We start from the raw sequence: 21,666 nt of genomic DNA, 5'->3' as shown, positions 1-21,666 counted from the left end.
GTCTTCCTCACCCATCAACCCCTTTTTTTATGGACTTTCAGTTGCTGTTAAAATTAAAAGGAAACAACTGTTTTTACGGTAGAATTTCAGAGTAAATTTTAAAAAACAAACAGTTTAGATTATTTTCTTAGACTGTTTCATGGCGTATGCGCTCAATTCAGAAAAGTGAGACTCGATCTGAATCCCCGACGACGTTTTCCCTGTTATGAATCCAGTCCGGAGTCAAATTTTACTTTTGTCCCAAATCATTCCTCTCAATACAAAGCGTCTTTGAATTCAAGGTCAAACAACTTCCCGTATCAAAGGCCACTATTTCACACCTTGTAAGCACGCTGGTATGTTCATTTGTACTACACATGTTGAAAACCGATAGCTATTGTAGTTTCCAACAAAATTGTTACGGGCGAGCAAAAGCAAGCTTAGTTATCGGCGGCACATGTCGTGTTTAATAACGGAACTGAAAGCTGGAAGCTATTCCAAATGGTCAACCACTACCTGCACAGCGGGAGTCTGATGACGTTAAACTTTGTACCTGCTATATACGCACGAGTGCAGGCGAAGGGGAGCATGTGTTCGCCTCGGGGAGATTGGTTGCGTGGTAGCCTGCGTAGCATGGCGGTTTTGGTTGGGCGCGCTACAAAACCGCCATGCTACGCAGGCTAGTTGCGTGGAGGAAAAAGGAATCAGCATTGGCCAACGTCAAAGAGTCGAGAGTGTGCCGATTTTCAGAAAATCTTTACATCACGAGTGATTCAGTTGTGAGAATCCGAATTGTAACAAAGTCAAGGCACGCCTTGATAGTGATGAAAATAGAAATGATTTATTCCGGAGTTCACTTAGCCTGATAACGTTGACGATAGCTGTTCAGGATTGCATAAGCGTGGGTGATCACATGATAAGATCGGGTTTCAACAAGTCTATTGTTACATCCTTTCTCTTTTGTCAAAAAATGTATATATATATAATATGTAGATGTATTAATAATCACAGGAGTTCAGGCTTCAGGAGTAATCATTGATCGTTTATTGCGACAGTGCTGTTTCCTATGGTCCGAAAATTGTAGGACCACACTCATCAGGCAACTTCAACGATTCGATGAAGTTGCCCTGATGAGTGTGGTTAACTCCTGTGATTATTAATAGTCAATGCTCTTCAATTAAATGAATTGAGCGCTCTACGAAATACCTTCTACTCAGAATACAAGTAATATATAGATGTATGTATACATACTTATACTAGACTGTTCCGGTCGATGAAGCTATATTCTTTACTGAATTGTTCTTGTTAAAAAAAAAAATCAAATGTCTCTTGTTACCTAGCCAAAATACTAATTCAGTTTAGTATAATTACATTGATGATTATCGAAAATAGAACGCTATGATTGGCTAGGAGCTTCGCTTCATCCCGCTATAATCACCGCGCGGTGATTACAACATTGAAGGCTAGCAGTTTTCCAAAATGGCAGCCAGATTTGTTGATGTTTCGGACTCGGAAATTGATCAGTAATTTTATTTTCTCGAATAATCATAAATGTAATTATACTAAAACAATTAGTCGCCTCAGGCGACTAATTGTTAAATAGAATATAGCTTGAATAAGCGTGGGCGATCACATGATAAGATCGGGTTTCAACAAGTCTATTGTTACACGAATCAGCGAAGAATGCACTTTAATTTCCAATCCTATACTATTTTCCCTCTGTTGCATAACTGTTAACACGTGGAAACGCTAACATTTGGTATTTATTTTGATTCTTGTCGTGTTTTCTTTGATTAAAAAATGGCGTGTTTTTGCCGGGTTTCATTTTTGACTTCCCAGTTGATGTTTGATTTCAGAAATTCGTCCCTTCTCTAAAATGGCACTTTTGATTTCAAATGCTTACTGAATACAGGGCTAATGGGACTGAGGAAGCCAAGAAGAAGAGGCGGAAGCTGGGAATGCAAAGTACGGGAGGTTTGGACATCCCCCCCCCCCCAGGGAATGAGAAATCGCTCTTTGTTATCTTCCTCAGTAATTTAAACGGGTGATTCTCAACTAAATGCCACTTGTTCGTTAGAATCTTTTAAAGACTGGTTAGTCTGCTACACAGCCGTTTTTAGAGCCGTCACGCAATGCTCCTCCCCTTTGTGGGGAGGCGCGTTGCGTGACGACACTAAAAACGGCTGTGTAGCAGACTAGGCATGTGGGTTGCACTGTGTAACAAAATTCGTGAATCTGATTTCTTTTTTTTTTGAGGTCTTCTGTGGTTTAGGAAATTTTCTCTAAAAAATAGTGATAAAAATAAAACTGAAAAAGAGTATGTTTCAAAACTTGAATTCCAAAAAACCAACCATTGTCTAGTCTGTCCAATATCGTCTCCAGAGCCACTCGACTTAATGTGACCCAGAGCAGAAACGACGAGGACTGGGGACATGAATGGGAGCTGCACCTGGTTTTCAGTTCTGAAGCCCAAATCAATGAGAATGTGTAAGTTATTCGTGTCATCTCCTCCACACATATGAAAAACATATGTACCTAGATAGTCCGCTTGAGCCTGAATTACATATCAATGAGTTTCCAAGATTTCTTTTGGGGGAAAGCTAAGCCAATATATACAATATGTGCATGACGGTTCGAAATCATCAAATCCACCCCAAAATTCACCTGCTCACTCAGGGGTAACGAAGTCATAAAAAAGCTGTTATACTCACATCAAAAAGCAAATAAGAATGCTAAGCTTAATTAATTTTTGGTCCTTCAGCTACCTTGGTGTATAATACATTAAGTACAATTGTGTACTCCCGAGAAAAAAGCTAAGAAAGTAAGATAGCAGGAGATCCGAATCAGCTTTTACAACTCAAGGCCAAAATTATTCAATACGATGGCCAATTTTGTTGTGACGACTTGCTTGCTTAATGGTCTGCTTATGCTCTTAACAATCATGGGCAACGTTCTCGTGTTGACCGCAATGTCAACAACTCCTTCTCTTCGTTCACCGTCCACGATTTTCTTATGTAGTCTCGCTGTCTCAGATCTGCTTGTCGGGTTCGTTGTACAACCGATCTACATTGGATTTAGACTTAACCCAGGACCGGAATTAGAACACTTAGCCTACATCCTCGTCTCTTTAGCCTGTAGTGTTTCTCTTTGCACGATGACAGCCATCAGCGTGGATCGGTTTATGGCTCTCCATTTTCACTTAAGATACCCGGATATGATGACCAATAAACGCGCTGTAAACGTATCACTAAGTCTTTGGTTCTTGGCCTGCACAACATCATGTATTAGATTGTATTAGGTTCGTAAACATAAGCTTCAGATTCAAATTCAACAGCAGCCCGCCATGCAAACTGTGATTGTTGATCGTAAACAGAACCTGGCGCGATGGAGAAGAAGTGCTTTAAACACCTCTATATATTACATCTGTATGATTCTGTGTTATTTTCCGATGTTTTCATCACTGTTACTTTTAAGCATTAACCCAAAACTCGAGAGACAGGAGTGGGTTTTGAAAATGAATATGGTTTTTATGAACTCGTCCATTAATCCAGTTTTGTATTGTTGGCGTTTACGCGAACTTCGACATGCAGTTTTAAAGATAATCAAACAACTACTATGTAAACAAACGGAAGAAACCTAATTCTCCGAGAAGAAAACCGTATTAATCAGTTCAATTAGTTTTTCTGCTTTACTGTTGTAACACGAACGACGCTTTGGCTTAAACATCGCGTGAAAAAAATCGACGTTACTTCTAACGATGAAATAATTACAAAAATATGAATATAGTTCACATCATGTCACATCCGCCATGTTGGTGTCCCAAACCAGTCCTGTGGGAGTTGAACTCTTTTCTAATGTAAACACTTTTAAGTGCTAGCCACGTGAGTGAAAACGCTCTATTGAATTTTCTGCACTGTCGTTATGATAGATGCCCTACCAATGTCGGTACATGTTCCATCCCCTAACACAGAATACGCTCCTGCCCAACAACAACAACCACACATTCAATGATAATCATTTCTAGTCATTGTAAGGATATTTTACATCTACACCATAACTTACTTTTCTAAACATACTTCATTTTATTCTCTTTTAAGGGTTTCACACTTGAAAACTTCTTCCACTGTTAACAGATACTGCTGCCTCATTCCGAGGCTCTGTTGCACAAAACATCCTTCCCATTACACAAAGCCTTCCAAGCAAGAGCATGGAGGGACGCGGGAGACCGGGGACATGGCAGGTAAAAAACCGTGTACATTGCTATTAAAGCTTGCCGCCCCCTTCAGTGGAAGACGCTAAACAGGAGAGAGTACGAAACACAAGAGATGCAAAAGAGCGCCGGATAGAGAAGGCATGGGGAAGAAAAGAGGGCTTTCTTATTTTTTCGTTACGCGTTCTTTTGTGTTTACACGTGCACAATTCATTTTTTCTCTCTTTCCGTTTCAAGATTCGTGAATTTCTAGCTAAAGAAAATTCAAGGACCTTTTCAGGAGGACAGCCAATATTTGGACTGAACTATAGGCTTTATAGTTTTGTCCACATCATTATACAGCAATTTTGCCTCTCTTTACGGTTTAAAGTTGAGTTTTCTTTCTTCAAGGAGTGGCTTTTCTTTTGGAAGACTTCTGGTAATGAAATAAAGATGTCGCTTCTATTTTGCCAGCACCAGAGAGAGATTCAGCAAACATCTTTACAACCTAAACAGACAAGTGACAGGAAATGAAGATTAACGCGACAAAGGAAATGAAATATATAACGTAGAAAGAAAAGTTGTGGACGCTCGAGAGCAGTTAGCTCGTTGGTTTCCTGTGGTGCCGTTTTTTATGCTGTACAAGGTGGTTCTAACTTTTGAGTCTGGATGAAATCCTATGTTGTTACCATTCAAATGAAAGCTATTAAGCAGCACTCTCCAGTGGTGCTGTTTAATATTCTGAATAAGGCGATTCTTAGATGTCCAGATCTGGTCATTGGACGGTTGCTACCTGAAAGGAAGAATGACGTCATACCTCTAAGTTTGTGATGAGCGGGACACCGGTGTCGATAGACGCTCTCCTTATAAGGTAATTGTCCTTGATGTACTTTGTGTTCTGATTGGGCAGGTTGATAACGAGGTCAACGACTTTGTCCTGGATCAATCTACAACATAACAACATCGCATGATGAAGAACAGCTGTGAGCGGCCGAAACATCACGATGAATAGCGAAGTTTCTCTCGTGAGACACGAGATAACCGAACTTATGCATAATGACCCGCCGACAACTGCATTAACAGGGAGTTGAAGATACCACGACGGCGACGGCGGCAAAAACGTCGCTTAAAAAGTGACTTCTCGATCTATGAAACTTTAGCGCAATTATCCTAACTCGGTCACTATGTTTTATGTAGGCGAACTCTCCTGGAGTTGAGTTCTTAAGAAAATATCCAGGTTTACAAAGAGTAAGAGAGATACGTCGTCGTATGTTTACTTTGTCGATAAAACGTGAAATTAGGCAATTCACGTCGTAGTCGCGCAGTGACGGCAAAGAAATTTACAAAAAGCGTGATGCACGTGCAGAGTTGTTGTTTTGCTAATCTTAACCAATTGCTTTTTGACGTTCTCGTTGCCATTGCCGTCGCCATAGTGGCATCTTAAACTCCCTAACAACTATTGCTATACGGCTGCGTAGCCAAGATGAAATGAATAATGTGTTATGATTCGTCTGTTTTAGAGGGCAAGATGGCTAAGGGACTGGGAATGGCTATAAGCAAGGGTTCTTTATATAAAGGCTTTTTCCACATATTTTGTTAGAAAGAAGTTCCAATGTATCTTGCCCACTCGGGTTTAACCGCTTTTTACCGCAAGAGCATATTTGGAGGTTCTTTTAATGACAATGCTTTTTTGATCAAGATAGCTAAAAATTGGCTTTGTCTCTGTCCACAAAATAAATCAATTAAATAAATAAAATATAATAAATAAACGGAAAAAATAATAGATTGACGGAACAAGCCTGGTTAATGAAGCATATTTAAATTTCTGTCCTAGCAGATGTTCATTTTTAAAAGGCAAATTAATATTATTTCTGTACAATGTACCTTTGTATTATATTGCCCGGGTATAGAAAAGCGGTTATTAAAAAAACACGACCTCTCGTTCCCTTTAGTGGCCACAGCAATAATTGTCAACACTGTTTAGATAAGATTTCTAAGCAATTTCTCATTATATTTCTTTTTATTGCAAAGGGACAAAACAAAGCCAGTTATATTGCTATCAACCAGTGTAATCACGTTGGGTGGAAATAATATAAAAGTGATTGTCCCTGTGCGATTTTCTCAATTCAACTTTCCAGGGAGTTTGATTACACTTGCTATGAAGGAGTGAATCAAAAAGGGACAAATGCTTTTAAAATGACACAGAGCACCACAAGTTATTGATAGCTGTCTTTCAGTCGCCCCATTTTCGCGGTGTATTAAATTCTTAGCACGGGGAAACCTTGAACTATGAAAACTTACTTGCTACCGTTCGAGTCAAAAATCTGAAAGAGCATGGATATTTTTATCGTGACGAATTGTCTGCTTAATGTTCTGCTAATGCCCCCATCGATCATTGGGAACGTTTTCGTGCTGGTCGCGATATTAACAACTCCTTCTCTTCGTTCACCGTCCATACTATTCTTGTGCAGTCTCGCTGTCTCAGATCTTCTTGTTGGCTTGGTGGTACAACCGGTTTACATTGCATATCAACTTAACCCTGAACAGGGATTTAAAGATGCATTCGACGCCTTATCGTCTTTAGGTTGTGGTGTTTCTTTGTGTACAATGACAGCGATAAGCTTAGATCGGTTTTTTGCTCTTCACTATCATCTGCGATACCCGAATCTGATGACGGATAAGCGCGCAATATGTACATCCCTAACTCTTTGGTTCTTGATGTTCTCTGCATCATGTCTTTACGTATGGAACAGAACCTACGCGAGGATGGCCTTTGTCCCTGGAATTGCCATTTGCTTCTTGGTTTCTACTGTTTTGTACATCAGAATTTATCAAATTGTTCGCAGACATCAGCTTCTAATTCATTTTCAACAGCAGACAGTGCGAAATGTCAGTTCTGATCATAACCTGAACATCGCGCGATGGAAGAGAAGTGCTTTAAACACTTTTATATATTACATCTGTATGATTCTGTGTTATTTTCCAATGTTCACGGGAATGGTTGTTTTAACTATCCACAGCAAACTTCAGGGACAGGAGTGGGAGTTGACAAATACTGTGCTGTTTATGAACTCGTCAATTAATCCAGTTTTGTATTGTTGGCGTTTACGCGAACTTCGAACTGCAGTTTTAAAGATAATAAGAAAACTACTACGCAGACAAACAGAGGAAAACTAACCCGCCCTCCACCCTCTGAGATGAAAACAGCTAGTTTTCTCCTACAAAGGTCACTGTGGCAGCTTTTCTAAGAGTTAAGGGAATTGAGTTCGTAAGTAACGAAGAAAAAACTGATTTTTTTTTTATTCAAGAGGCATGCATGGTTAAAAGCAGCGACTAAAATCTACCTGGTAGCTGTCGAGTTTACTCCAGCACTGTGAAGCGGCCATTCCACTGGCTGAGCTGGAATATTGTGTTCATTCAGATACTGCGAGGTGGCTTCTGTAGCGTACAGCGTGAATCCCAGTTTATGAAGCTTGTTCGCTGTTGGAAGGAACTTCGGTTGTAAGGATTGCTGTTCAAAACATGAAAATATAAAGCCATTAAATTAATGTATATAAAACTCACGATAATCTAGCCTTGGTATTATGCGTTACAACGATTACGAAGTTGTCTAGCTAAATAGTGTGTCCCTTCTCACATGAGTTAAAACGCAAGCCTACGATAACCCGAGCTGCCAATCTTTCCGTATTTCTGAAACCAAAGGTACCAACTCGACGCTTGGATTGACAAAATAAAGTTTAGAGGCATGAATGAAACTTTTCACTTATCCTCGACTTCTTACATAGTGTTTTTCGTGGAATGGATTTCGAGAAAGATAGTCTTGTGTTCAAGTGTCAGCTGTTAGACGAAGGGTCTGTGGAGAGGGAGTAGAACTGGGGCGAGATTCTTACATGTAGGGGGGTCGGGTCGGGGGGGAGGGGGCTTAAATGACGTGAGAATAAAACAAATCTTGTCTACTCCCTCTTAACCCTCCCCTAGAGAAATCTTGTGAGTAAATTAAAGGTACAGACGTTTTATACGGGTGAGGAAATCAAATTGTACAATGACCCACGTGCCTGATTGAATGAGAGCAGCGCTAAAGTGTCAATCAACGTACCTGAATACCAATCAGAATGCCTTTCTTAGGAAGCCGGAAGCCAGTTGACATCAAAGCCTTGAGAAACGCCTGATGAACATTCGCGCCAAAACAAGCAACCTGCAGGGAAACGACGCCAAAATAAGTTACTTGGAACAACGATTTTGGCGCGAAAGTTATGGTCAAAGAATCAAAGTCTGCGGTTACATTCAATTCCGCCTAAAGCAATTCTTTTTTTTTTCTCACCTCGCCAGTGGAGGCCATTTCACATTTCAACAGTGGATCGGCGTCACGCAGCCGAGGCCATGAAAACATTGGCGCCTGAAAAGAATACCCAACGAGTTAAGAAATAGGAACTAGTTGTCAAGGTTGTCCAAGAGTGGGCCGAGTGGTTTACGAGTCGAACTTCTGGGTTCGAATTCCTCTCGGACCTCTACCTGAAATCGTTTCTCGGTCGTCCCGAGTTGAAATCACGGGGCACCATTTCTACGTGGTCATCTAAGCCACATCAGGGTATAACCGTCTGCAGGGCAAAGGCAGTACCTTCATTTCTCAGTTATTTTAGGATCCCGAATATTGGTCTGCCCCGGGGATCGAACCCGCCACTTCCCGCTCAGCAGTCAAGCTAGTCCTGCCGCGGTTGCTGATAAAAAGTTTAAACAGAATAACAAGAATAGAATGCGCGGACAAACCTTGATGCCCACATATCCAGATGGCTGCAGGGGCGTGTCCAGATGGGGAAGGGTATGTTCTTGCAAGGGATAGTCCACCATGATCTTTGTTGCCACATCTATGAAGTCCGTACCCACTGTCTTGGATACGAAAGGAAACGAGCGAGATGCACGCAGATTGCATTCGATGACCTGACAGTACAAAAAAGAAACAAAACTGTGACTGTTTCATCGCATGAATTAGATTGACTTGCAAAGCTTGATACCGAGAAGAAGATCTGTGATGAGTGTCTTGATAATGATAGCAAAGCAAACAAGTTTGATCATTGGTAAAAGAATGTATTATCACCAAAAAACTGACTACGCGGCCAGCTTCACCAGATGGCAAGGGCGATAAACGCGGAAAGATTTCTATTTAGCGACACAAGCGAGAGAATATGCAACAGATTCCAGGAGGAGGGAAATTAAAACCGATTCACAGGAACAAAATCGTAAAACAATATCGAACACGAGGTAAATATAATCACAGACCACATAAACGTAATTAGCGGACGTACCATGATATCATTGTTCTTGGCTAAAAATTGAGTGTTGAACGGACCAGAAATGTTAAATCTCTCTGCAATCTTTCGGGTGGCTTCTTTGACCTGAAAGTATAACAGTTAAAATCCCACAAGATCAGCAAAACGCAACCACTACACAGAAAACGTCGTAGTATCTACGTTGGCTTAGTGTGTTATTGATTTTCATACGTGTTTCAAAGGATTTTCTCTGGGTATTCCCTGTGGCACAACTAACAAATATAGCTAAATTTCATTGGAAATGTATAATAAGGCGTGAAAGTAGTTTAGTCGTTCAATCGCTTTCTAACGAACACGTTGCTCTGTGAAACGATACCAGGCAAATCCAAGAAATAATCTCCCCGCATAGTCTATAAAAGGCCGCAGAACTAACTGCGGATACCGACTGTCAAAATTCGTAAGCATAGAAAAGGGGACACGTGGTTGGCCACGCCTCTTAGAATTAAAAGCCAGTTGAGCTTTAGATCTGCAACGGTTTCTGGCATCACGTGGACACCCTCAAACTCATGGCGCCTGTCTGACCGCTTCCATTCGTGAGCTATTGACATGAACCATACTGCGTTCAGCCGCTAGCAGCACGTGATCAGCCCCACCCACTTTCGTACCTGCTGGATATCTTCCTCGCTGATTGTTTGTGGAGGCAAAATCAGTGTGGCATCTCCTGAATGAACACCAGCATTCTCCACATGTTCAGAAATAGCGTGAGCAACAACCTGGAAGAAACAAGACACCAAAGTCAAGAAAACAGAGCTGTGAGTACAGAGATGATCCATTAGAACACAAGTAGTAGTTAAGATAACATGAAGCAGAAAATGGTCAAACATCACAAACCTTTCCGTTCTTAGCGACGGCGTCCATTTCAATTTCTCGGGCACCTTCGATAAACTTTGTCATCACTACCGGGTGGTCCTGTATGGACATCAACAGTTTATACCATTAGTTCTACTCTAACTTCTAAGCTAACATCTTTTTGGCCGTAAACATTTTACTGGTATAAATGTATGTAGCAGATTTCAAAAGCACACAGGAAAACGAAAATCTACCTGAGAAACTCTGGCAGCCTCTTCCAAGAACTTCTTCAACTCCACAGGTCCATAAGCAACATTCATGGCTGAACCACTACATAAGGAACAAAACAGCCCGTGTCAAAATAAAACCAAGTTTGCACGAATTAAGGGTCGAGAAAGAGGTTTTCGAAGACTGCTTGGTTAAGATTTTTGGCCACGGACTACAAGCTGTCCAAGAGAACCAGAAGCAGATAGCTGGGGCGAAGACTGCCTGTCCTTACGTATAAAGAATGCCCATCAGCTAGTCGGGATGAATATCCAAAACGACCGGTTGAAAACTCGCGTGTTAAGGTGTTATTTTTCAGCCGGTCGAAACGTCGCCCGTTGCCGTTTGAACGTAGCCTCAGGATGGCTGTTAGGACGCGTTAGAAGATGATACGTGCAGAGACAAGTGTCATTTTCTGTGACATAAGCGAGTAAATATCTTTGCTATTCTTTGTATTGGAGAGAAATTGCATCTCAACATACACGAGTTTTCTTGGGAGACGATATGCCGTAATTCATTGCAAAGATGGCTGTTAGGACACGTTAGAAGATCATACGTGCAGAGACAAGTGTTATTTTCTGTGACATTAGCGAGTAAAAATCTTTGCCATTCTTTGCATGAGAGAAAAATCGCATCTTAACAGACACCAGTTTTCTTGGGAGACGATATGCCTGTAATTAGTCACTATAAATTCAATGTAGTTTAACCCTTTTTTAAAAGCCCTAATAGTGACCAGCATCAAATTTCTCCTTGTAATATCAATGCTTTGTAAAACAGAGTAGTCATGAGAATTACGGATATGATCACACAAGATGAATTTGCTTGACATTTTATCAACTTCTCCTCACCACTTCTGTTGGAAATGAATAGGGGCAACAAATGAGAATTCAAATCTTGATCTTAGGGCTTAAAGGGTTAGCTGATACCTCAACACATAAGAAGGTCTTAGAAGACATGGGTAGCCAACAGTAGCAGCGAAGTTCAGTGCATCCTCCTTGAAAAAGATAGACAAAGAAAAATTGTAAAATACACGACTGTACTTTATCGATATTTCTCCATTACTCTTAACAGGGAAAAAAGAAAACACAAATGTGATGGCGATTTAGACCTGATGCTTGTCACCAGCAAAGGAATTTCTACTAGAATTACTAAATGTTTTAAAAAAGCAAACAAGAAACAAATCAAACACTCGCACTCGTTTTTGATTTATTACATCAAACACCAAATCCCTACATTGGTACATGTACTAACCACTGACGAAACAGCTGTCCATGGCGCTTGTCCGATACCCATCTCGTCAAGTATAGCAGAAAAACGAGATCTGCAGAAAAAATGAACACTTGAGATCTAGCAGGGTTTTCACTATTGTTTAAAATAGAAGGGTGCCCATGGTTGAGTAGGCGGGAAAAGTTGGTTTGAGAGTCAGCCTTTTTCCTTTGCTTGAAGGCAGGTACTGTGCTCAGAGTACTTTGATGCTGGTACCCGAGTCTCGGCTTCAAATGAAACCCCACATCGGCAGGAGCAGGGTTTTCACTGTTGTTTAAAGTAGAAAGTCAGGTTACCTTTCTTCCGCAGCATCTATCATAAGAGGAGAGGTACCCAGGACATTAACATTGTTCAAGTACAATGGAAGAGCCAAGTTATTAGGAATCTGACCGCCGACAGAGATAACAGCACCTTTACAGACCTGTAACATGACAAAAAAAAAACAATGAACTGTTGACTCCTAACCTCAATCATTTATGACTTCTTAGATTCCTCAGAGTCAAGATTTAAAAGTACTCGGAGGTATATTTTGCACAAATATTGAACAATAAAATATCATAGGAGAGTGTTAACCAACAGGTTTCCCTTCAATGCTTACTCTATCGTCCACGAAGTTTAAAGTCCACAGGCAGGTCCGTCACTTTAGAAACGCCAAGAAAACTGGGGCGAGTAAACTTTCACAAAGACTTTTGGGATTGTTACCGGGGACAACGAAAAAATTGGCCAATAGCTGACCGGCGCGTCCCCAATAAAGGGTTCATACAACAAAAAATGCAACCATTTTTCAACGACTTTTCAAGGACCACCTACCAGGAATATAATTTCACAGATAGTACAAAAATGCACATCCTCAGTCTATTCTAATAAGACTTTAAGGCTTGAACTGTTTGCTTGACCAACTTCTCTACATTTTACAGTTCACTTGTCTTAAATTGATAGTTAATTATTGCACAACACATTGAGCACTTTATGTAAACAACCTTTAAATTCTGTGAGCTATGATTTATATTCTGTTTTAAAAGCATCAAAAAACACTTTCCAGGCCACTACATTTAAAGTTGAAGAAAATTCAACGAATTTCACGGAAAAATGGAATTCAAGCACTTTACAAGACTGTGTCAACCCTGCCAATACCGATCCCAGTGTTTCCCAGAAGCAACTGCGGGACGCATTTCGGCTCCAGTTCCCCTCTCGTTCAAAAGTGGCGAATTACTGACTGCTTGCTTTTTCACGTACCTAATTACTAAGTGCGTTTCTTAAGGCGATTTGTATAAAATAAACTTCGAAATAGCTATCTTATTATTATTGCCATTTATTTTTATCATTTTTCAAATTCTTCTCTACTGGCATTGGGTGATTCTTCAGCATTGTTATTCCTACCTCTTGTTGGTAAATGTCCAAGACTCTTTCAAGGGAAAGCTCTTCAAAGTAAAGTCGATCGCATTCATCATAATCAGTGCTTACAGTCTCGGGGTTATGGTTGACAACAACCTAGTTTGAGAAAAGAAATAACAATAATGATAAAAAAGAGACACAAACACTCAGCCAAAAAAGTACTACAATAGAAAATGGTTTCACGATGGATTTGCAAGGCAACTGGTTAATCGTAATTAGTAAAATCCAACTAGTGGTCTATTATCAATGCTGCGTTCTGATTGGTTGAGCTACTGCTAGGCTATATGTTGTAGCCCACTAGTAGCGAAAAGCGAGGGCTTTTTGGCGGCAAAAAAGGATTAAAGTTTAGCTTTAACTAGCTAAATTTTTTTTCTCGATATTTTTGACCAACTAGTTGGATTTTACTAAAACAATTACTCCTCTCGCCCTCATGGCCTCTGAGTCAATAGCCCATTCGGCCTTCGGCCTCATGGGCTGTTGACTCAGAGCCCATTCGCGCTCGAGGAATAATTGTTAAAGACAGTTCACTTATGAAACTCTATTTTGCTACTATCAAACAACAAGAATAAACAGGATTACAAGGGCATTATCACCAAGATTTAACGGTACTTGTAAATCCAATAGTGGTGTTTGTATTGACTAGTGAGTCACCAATATTGGCCTATCCTTACTATATTAATGCCAGTCACCAGTATCGGCCTACCCTCACTATATTAATGCGTAGTGTCCCTGATTTCGGGCCAACGTTTTAAAGCACAACAGGGCTTTATTCGGAAAAATCGCTCATTTATTGTGGCTTGCTTGCAGCTTAAAAGTTGATTTCCACTGACGCGTTTTTGGCTACGCACGTTAACGCACGTAAATTTTAATCACGTCAATAAAAGAGGCAAGATAAAAAGTGCTGAGCTTAAACGAGAAGTTGAGCGAGATTCAACTTTGCGCTTACGAGCGACCTTTCATGCATTGCCTCTGTTTTTATTTTACACACGTACGCACGTAAAAATTACGCGACGATGGAAATCAACCCTAAGACAATCAAATAGTTTTCGCCAAAACTCGGAAGCATTCTGGTGATACTGCATCCTAAGCCTAAGAGACCTCTATAGCTTTTTCCAAAATCATCTTACCGTTTTAATCCCCAGGTTGCGCAAGGTCCTGATGCAAGACACAGCGCACCAATCAAACTCCACACTGCTGCCAATGTGATATGGACCACAGCCCAAAACCATGACACCTTGATCGTCAAACAGGAGATCGTTTTCTTGTCCGTTATACGTCATGTATAGATAGTTGGTCTTGGCGGGGTACTCGGCTGCCATTGTATCAATCTTTTGACCAAATCAAACAGATATATCAACAAATTTTGGATACTGTACATAACACATCATCACCATCATGATAAACGCGTGCTACCAACAATTTTTTCCACAAAATCTAATTCCATGATGCAAGTTTTTCTTTAAAAATATAATTTATTATGTAAGCGAAGCAAAATGCGGCAGCACTTGGGCAGCGAAATGAACGTTTTTTGTGTTAAACAGGGTCAGGGTTTGAAGGCCTTGAGGACAATCCTCTTTCCAATTAATCCCTACACATTTAAGTTTTCAACCACTCTCAAATCCAATTGGTGGTTTTCACGGTCACGCCATCCAAAAAAATCATAACCATTCACCCGGACCATTCAACATTTAAAGGCCATTGTCTGTGAAATAAAAGAAGACAAATATTTAAAAAGCCTCATCAAGAATTAGGCATGTGCCATTGTCCTTATGCGAGATACTCCGAAATGTGTTTTTACAAATTTATAGAGCATTGTATGGAGACGCCATGTTGGTATTCCTTTATGGGGCAAAAAAATGGCCCAAACAGTTTCAAACTTTCAAACTAGTGACCCAAAGAAAAAGCACTATGAACAAGACCGGAACTAAATCAATCTCCGAAGCTTTACGACAGCTTGGATTCACGGTCTCTGGCTTTCCACGACAACCTTGTTTTAGATGGTTTTAGATTGTTTGCGAGTGGTTGTAGATGTTTTTGAGGTAGTTGTAGATGGTTGTAGGTGGTTGTTGAATTTTTTGAGGTGGTTGTAGGTGGTTTTAGGTGGTTGTAGATGGTTTTAGGTGGTTTTAGGTCGCTCCATGTTTTAGTAACTACGCGTAATTCTACCCTAATTGTTTCCTTAAATACTGCTTTACTTAAAAACATGTGGAATAAAATGTTCTTAAAATGTACAGACTGATTTGTATGTTCTGTAATATCATGTCCTTAAGTTTTTCTTCCCATTTTCTGCTTCGAAGTTTTTATTAAAAAACTTTTAAAATAAACACTTTTTTCCGAGTTCTGGAATTATTCTCTAAACAGCATGTAACAACTGATAATCATCTGTAGTTTCTGGGTTCTATCAGTGTCATGTTTATGTTCTGCAAAGTTAATTTTCACGTAGAACGATCAGCTTCCCGGTTTTTTGTTCACTGGGTATATATTTTAGTGATCAGATCTCCTGTAGATTCTTCGTCCTGGGGCATATTCTGATATTCGTTTGTGGTCCTTTGCAGTTAACGTTCTTTTGTTATACAAGAGAAAAGGTACCCTCCTCAAATTCCATTGTCGGCGGGCTCTCTCAAGACAAGAGAGAACAAAAACGAGTTTAGAAAAACGATTTCTTTTTTTCCACAAATCGATGCGTTCTTTTACCGTTAAAGAGACCCTTTTTATAAAAGACGAAGCTTTGCTTACAATTTTTTCATCAGCCCATGATTGAATGATACCTTTTCCGTGAAAATCGCGTAACAGCTACGCAAAATGAAAACAACACGTCAACGATTTGCCCTTAGGCGGCCAGTGCAGCTACCGAAATCAATTAACGTCACGCGACTGTATAAATCTTCACCTTTAATCCTGCCAATGTCATTGTAGAGACACAAGTGACCCACAGAAAAAGAGCTAATATGAAGGTTATATGCACGGGTATGAATAAGACCGGAACTAAATCAATCTCCGAAGCTTTACGACAGCTTGGATTTACGGTCTTTGATGCAGTTCCACAACAATTACTTGATTTCTTGGATCACTGGGTTGATGTTTTTCAAAATGGCACCCAGCCAGATGTGAAAAGAGTCTACCAGAATGCTGATGCGGTGGTGGATATACCTGGAAACCTTTTCTGGGAGGAAATATTGGAAACTTTTCCTGACTGTAAAGTAATTTTGAGCGAACGAGATGAAGATTCTTGGATACAAAGTTGGGTAAACCAACTTGAAATGATCCAGGCTGCTAGCGTGGGAATAAGAGCATTTATAGCGTACAAGCTATCGCAAACTGCTAGAAAGTTGAGGTACGTTGGCGACTCTTGCTTTACTGCTTTACTTGGTTCTACGAACCCCAAGTCCACTTGTGTTTTCAGAAAGCGATATCGTATGCACAATTACCGTGTGAAGTCCATTGTACCACCCGAGAAACTACTGGTGTACAATGTAAAACAAGGGTGGAGACCGCTGTGTGATTTCTTGGGCTGCGAGGTTCCAACATCTGCCTTTCCACACGAAAATATCAAAGGAGAAATCCTCACAAAACCAGTAAATATGGAACGATTACGTCAGCAGGTGAGTTCGGAAGTTCGGAAAGGATTTTCGGGGATCCTCTCTGTAATCGTGGTTATTGTAGCTTCAATTGTTGCAGTGTGCTATTTTTCATTTTTTGAATTGGATCAGAACCTTGGAAAACACGGCTGACCAAGGTAGTCAAGGTACAGAAAACTTTATACCACTTTTGATGGTACAGTATGAGGCCAAGCATTTTGTACACTTTTGCTGCCCTTATTCACTGTGTTCTGGGTTTTCGGAAATCTAATTATTAAATTGCTAACTCATTCATTCCACCATTCAACAAATCACGATATCTGACCTTCCTAACCACATGTAAACAAAGGCTACCCTGGCTCCAGAGGTCCGTTGTCAAAATACCTAATATGAAATAAACCGTGCTCACAGTTTGATATCGGTAACAAAAAAATATCCTGTGGAACTCAGGGTAACCAAAGGACGGGGGGTGACAGCTCTAACAAAGGCTGTTTGGGCAGTCCTATGAATAACTTTATGTCCTCCCGGAAATTTTGTTGACCCTCCCAAATTTTTCGGTGGCATTCCCCAAAAATGTTTAACTTCCCAAAATTGTTTTAACAATTAAAATTAAAATTTAGATTAGAGATTTTTTGCAGCTTCTTGTTAATTATGTAACTTGTTAATTATCTAAGACTGTCAAACTTTTTAAGTATATAAAATGTTTTTTTTTGCTAATCATCGATGAATCAGGCGTGCAGTGAAGGGGCCAACCACTAGGGGGGTCTGGGGGCATGCTCCCCCAGAAAATTTTGAAATCTTGGTGCTCTGAAATGCCATTTCTAGTGTTCTGAGAGGACAAATTCTGTCCAAAATGTTCTCTAAATCAATTGTCCTTTTTATGCTTATTTTTATTGGCGTGACTTCGCGTAGAAGTAGTCAATTTTATTTTATACAAGTTGTGCGGTTTTTGAAATTGCTCTGGATATCACTTTCAGCTAAGTATACTCTGTGTGGTGTCATTGTATGAGTATCATAAGAATTCATTTGAAAATTTCAGAACAACTGTCGAAATCTGAAATTTTCTTATCCCGAACGCATATTGATCAGGATTCGGGATCGAGCAAAATCGGAAGGAGCCCGACGAGATCAGGATGATTAAAGAGTCTTCACAGACGCACTACTTTTTATGGCCTCATTTGTGTTTAACAAGGTTAAATGAGTTTCGTTTTTTTCTTACATACTTCTTACGTACTTCTTTCAAGTTTTCTAGTATGCAATCAGTGGAATGTGCTCTTAAAACTCGTTAACGTGCAGAGTAAAAATACCCCTGAACTAATGAATGATGGGATCAGGTGTGAACTGATAGTATGTGCATTGCACCGGTATGGTTCTTGTGTCAATCCGCTGGGGATTGCACGTGGTCAATCGCACTTGAACTACATGCTATTTTAGTTGGAAACGTTGCTGATTGGTCTTTTCATATCATGGGGAGTTCAGCCGTTTTCAAGTGTCAAATTACATAGAATACAGCCCATACACTGGGTGCATACAGTGCATATCACTGTATATATATTGTTTGATAACACGTAATATCAAATCTTTGCTCAATGTCCCGAAAATATCTCATATTTCCCGAGAAATTTCCCAGGTTTCCCGATTCCCGGCAAAATCTCCAGATTCCCGGAATAAATTTGTCTTTCTCCAGAAACAGCCCTTGTTAGAGCTGTCACCCCCCGTCAAAGGCATGCACCAATGGGTTTAATTGTTGCAACCGCACCCAATATCATAACCTGCGTAGCAGGCATTCGGGCAACAACAACAAGGAGCGCAACAGGTCACGCTTACCAACTTATTTCTCACGCCTGCTACACAGTACAACCTACCAATATCACAAAGGTTAGCACTCATCTCAACCTATCACAATGTAAGGCCTAGGAAACTAACACAGATAAGACCGACTCAAAGGGCAATATGAAGGTTATATGCGCGGGTATGAACAAGACTGGAACTAAATCAATCTCCGAAGCTTTACGACAGCTTGGATTCACGGTCTATGACTGGGAAGAACAACTGTTCGATTTTCTGGATTACTGGGTTGGCGTCTTCCAAAATGGCGCCACGCCAGATGTGAAGCAAATCTACCAGGATGCAGATGCAATCGTGGATATGCCTGGAAACCTTTTCTGGGAGGAAATATTGGAAGCTTTTCCTGATTGTAGGGTGATTTTGAGCGAACGAGATGAAGATTCTTGGATACGAAGCTGGGTCACTCAACTAGAAACAATAAACGATGTTCGATCACGCACCGCAAATATGTTATCGCAAACCTGCACAACGGTAACCAAAGTTGCACACTGTAGTCTAATTGCTTTGTTTGGATCCATGAACCCCAAGTCCACTTGTGTTTTCAGGAAGAGATATCGTATGCACAATCACCGCGTAAAGTCCATTGTACCACCCGAGAAACTACTGGTGTTCAATGTAAAGCAAGGATGGAAACCGCTGTGTGATTTCTTGGGCTATGAGATTCCGACATCCGCTTTCCCCCATGAAAATGTTCAAGGAAGACTCCTCAAAGAAATCTTTCAAAAGACAAGATATGGGCAGCAGGTTCAACGGGAAATTCAGAGAACCGTCTTTGTGATCGTTTCCGTTATCGTTATTATTGTAGCTTCATTGTTTATACTTTGCTTTTACTGTTAATTGAACAACAACCTTGTCATTTCGACAAACCTTGATTCTTTTGGTTATACAGCACCAATCGTAAGGACTATAACATCATTTCAATCATGCACAACTCTTGGCACGAACTATTTTTCCCTCGAATTGCAATCTTAATAAAAGCGAAGATGACGAACACTGAATGTCCTGCGATAGAGATTAACCATGCACAATTTAATAATATTAAATTAATAATAATAACAATAATAATAATAATTTAATGATAATTATTATTTTTTTATTTCAAGCGTTTATTGATCTAAAAATAACTTGGTGAAACACAAAAACGGAAACAAAAACATCTGGACTTGACTCGAAGTTGGCCTGTGTTTGTTTTGTAGCTGACTCGCTCGGGCCCGCTTTTGATTCGTGAAATGCCCGGGGGTAACTCCCATGTAAAAGCGACGGGGACGCTCGTCGGAAAATTAAAATTAAACCCCTAAGGGAGACCAATGTGGGTGTGGCAAAGGAGATCATACTAAAACAGACATCAGGATTTCAAAACCATTGTCATAAATCTCTACTTTTCCTTACTACTTAATCTCCTTGAGACCTTTGTTGAAATATAAATCTTCTTGAAAATCGAAGGCTGTAACAATTAAGTAATGATCCGGGTAAGGTGGACAGCAATTTCTTTTGTCATGCGGCAACGGTGCTTTCCCCACATAGGAATGTTCTCATTTTTACACAGAGAATGCATAAACCTATATGACGGCCGTTTACGCAATAAAATACATTTACACTCCACTTTGAAAGGGTGTTTTTTTGTGTTAAAAGATTTTGACCAGTCACAAGAGTTGAAAACAACAGCCAAGAAAAGTTTACAATTTTACATGTTCCCCACATAGGATTTCTTTGTTATTCAAACTGAGACCAGATTTTGTTATATGGAAGATGGTTGGAAAGTAAGGATGAATATATGTACTGCTTTATGAAGTTTTGTTAACTTTTGCAGTTTAAGCCAATCAGAAGTAAGTACAGACAATAGAAAAGTTAGCACCCTTTTTGCATTCCAACATGTTCGTTGCCGTTGTTGCTATCATTCTTATCTGGACCGTATCTTAAGCAGAGTAAATACTACGTACATGCGCTAAAGATGTCAGTTAACATCGAATGCGTTTGTCTCTAATTAGATTTCAAAAGCATTGCTATAAATCGCTACTTTTTCGTACTACATAATCTCCTTGATACTTTTGTTGAAATATGAATCTTCTTGAAAAACGATTTCTGTGTGGTCAGTGTCACGGTAATTTTTTGTAAATTTCTTTTTGCACAGCCTAAGCGATACCTGAATGGGTAAATATAGTGACTTTCCGTCCCAAACACCCTACGTGAGACCAAAATCTGCAATTTACACCCCTAAGCATCCCCGTTACTTTTATATGGGAGCAACCCCTTCCGCCGCCCCCCCTCCCCCCGGCCCCGTGACTCGGGTACAATAAATCAATAAATTGAGATTACGAGCTGCGAGCTCAGTAGCTCGATTAACACCTTGCTCGCGAGAAACAATCGCAACAAGTGAAATATGAAGGTTATTTGTGTAGGGCTGCAAAAAACCGGCACCAAATCAATTTGCAAAGCTTTACGGTATCTTAGATTCACAGTGTTTGACTGGGAAGAACAAATATTCGACTTTCTAGATCACTGGGTAGATGTCTTCCAAAATGGCGCTCAGCCAGATGTGAAGAGAGTCTACCATAACGCTGATGCCGCCTTGGATATACCCGCAAATTTCTTCTGGGAGGAAATATTAGAAGCTTTTCCCGTTGAGCGAAAGAGAAGAGGATTCCTGGGTAAAAAGTTTTGTAATCCCTAATAAATTTCGGTCCGAGCCTTCCCGTATGGCCGACCATTATAGGGAGTACCCCTGGGTTTTCCCCACAAAAAGAAGCGAAGTTTTGCTATAATTTTTCATCATCGCCGCATGCTTCTAGTTTTTTAAAATCACTTCTGAATGATGTTGAAAGATCATAGCACATTATGCAGAGAATCAGGCCTTGCTTATCCTTAGCACATTTACCTCTCTGACAATTTCAGTCTGTTGTACCAAATATCCTTTGAAATTGCCGTGAAGCAAATGGAACCATTCGAGCCGCAAGTGGATTGGGAAGTTCTAAAAGCGTTTTCTGGGATCCTCTCTATTATCGCGGTTATTGTAGTTTCACTTGTTGCAGTT

The 21,666-nt window shown here is 40.2% G+C and overlaps 4 protein-coding genes across 4 annotated transcripts in view; 3 read left to right on the top strand and 1 right to left on the bottom strand.

Annotated features, from left to right (window-relative positions):
• Positions 1 to 3,982: 3,982 nt before the first annotated feature.
• The window catches only part of LOC140924551 (carbamoyl-phosphate synthase [ammonia], mitochondrial-like), a 38,275-nt gene continuing 20,591 nt past the window's right edge, over positions 3,983 to 21,666 (bottom strand). Inside the window, exons 28-42 of the mRNA XM_073374571.1 lie at positions 14,337 to 14,537; positions 13,195 to 13,305; positions 12,111 to 12,235; positions 11,800 to 11,869; positions 11,475 to 11,542; positions 10,539 to 10,614; positions 10,327 to 10,404; positions 10,101 to 10,208; positions 9,472 to 9,561; positions 8,936 to 9,106; positions 8,490 to 8,564; positions 8,265 to 8,363; positions 7,513 to 7,679; positions 4,986 to 5,115; positions 3,983 to 4,676 (exon numbers count right to left, since the gene is read on the bottom strand). Of these exons, the coding sequence (XP_073230672.1) occupies positions 4,575 to 4,676; positions 4,986 to 5,115; positions 7,513 to 7,679; positions 8,265 to 8,363; positions 8,490 to 8,564; positions 8,936 to 9,106; positions 9,472 to 9,561; positions 10,101 to 10,208; positions 10,327 to 10,404; positions 10,539 to 10,614; positions 11,475 to 11,542; positions 11,800 to 11,869; positions 12,111 to 12,235; positions 13,195 to 13,305; positions 14,337 to 14,537 (1,671 nt within the window). The 3' untranslated portion in view covers positions 3,983 to 4,574. The remainder of the gene's footprint in view (positions 4,677 to 4,985; positions 5,116 to 7,512; positions 7,680 to 8,264; positions 8,364 to 8,489; positions 8,565 to 8,935; positions 9,107 to 9,471; positions 9,562 to 10,100; positions 10,209 to 10,326; positions 10,405 to 10,538; positions 10,615 to 11,474; positions 11,543 to 11,799; positions 11,870 to 12,110; positions 12,236 to 13,194; positions 13,306 to 14,336; positions 14,538 to 21,666) is intronic.
• On the top strand, positions 6,515 to 7,345 carry LOC140924549 (histamine H2 receptor-like). The gene has a single exon (XM_073374570.1). It carries the CDS (start codon positions 6,548 to 6,550, stop codon positions 7,343 to 7,345), a length of 798 nt encoding a protein of 265 aa, XP_073230671.1. The 5' UTR covers positions 6,515 to 6,547.
• Positions 16,158 to 16,940, top strand: LOC140924176 (uncharacterized). The gene has a single exon (XM_073374202.1). It carries the CDS (start codon positions 16,158 to 16,160, stop codon positions 16,938 to 16,940), a length of 783 nt encoding a protein of 260 aa, XP_073230303.1.
• Positions 18,723 to 19,536, top strand: LOC140925143 (uncharacterized). Its single transcript, XM_073375101.1, has one exon. It carries the CDS (start codon positions 18,741 to 18,743, stop codon positions 19,470 to 19,472), a length of 732 nt encoding a protein of 243 aa, XP_073231202.1. The 5' UTR covers positions 18,723 to 18,740; the 3' UTR covers positions 19,473 to 19,536.

Source organism: Porites lutea, chromosome 14 (genome assembly GCF_958299795.1).
Source record: "Porites lutea chromosome 14, jaPorLute2.1, whole genome shotgun sequence".
NCBI lineage: Eukaryota > Metazoa > Cnidaria > Anthozoa > Scleractinia > Poritidae > Porites > Porites lutea.
Note: the sequence above shows the minus strand (reverse complement) of the source record. Positions and strands in the feature narration are given on the sequence as shown.

Bases quoted from the DNA above. Each gene is read 5' to 3' on its own strand.
- LOC140924549 (XM_073374570.1), top strand. From the start codon at position 6,548: ATGCCCCCATCGATCATTGGGAACGTTTTCGTGCTGGTCGCGATATTA.
- LOC140924176 (XM_073374202.1), top strand. From the start codon at position 16,158: ATGAAGGTTATATGCACGGGTATGAATAAGACCGGAACTAAATCAATC.
- LOC140925143 (XM_073375101.1), top strand. From the start codon at position 18,741: ATGAAGGTTATATGCGCGGGTATGAACAAGACTGGAACTAAATCAATC.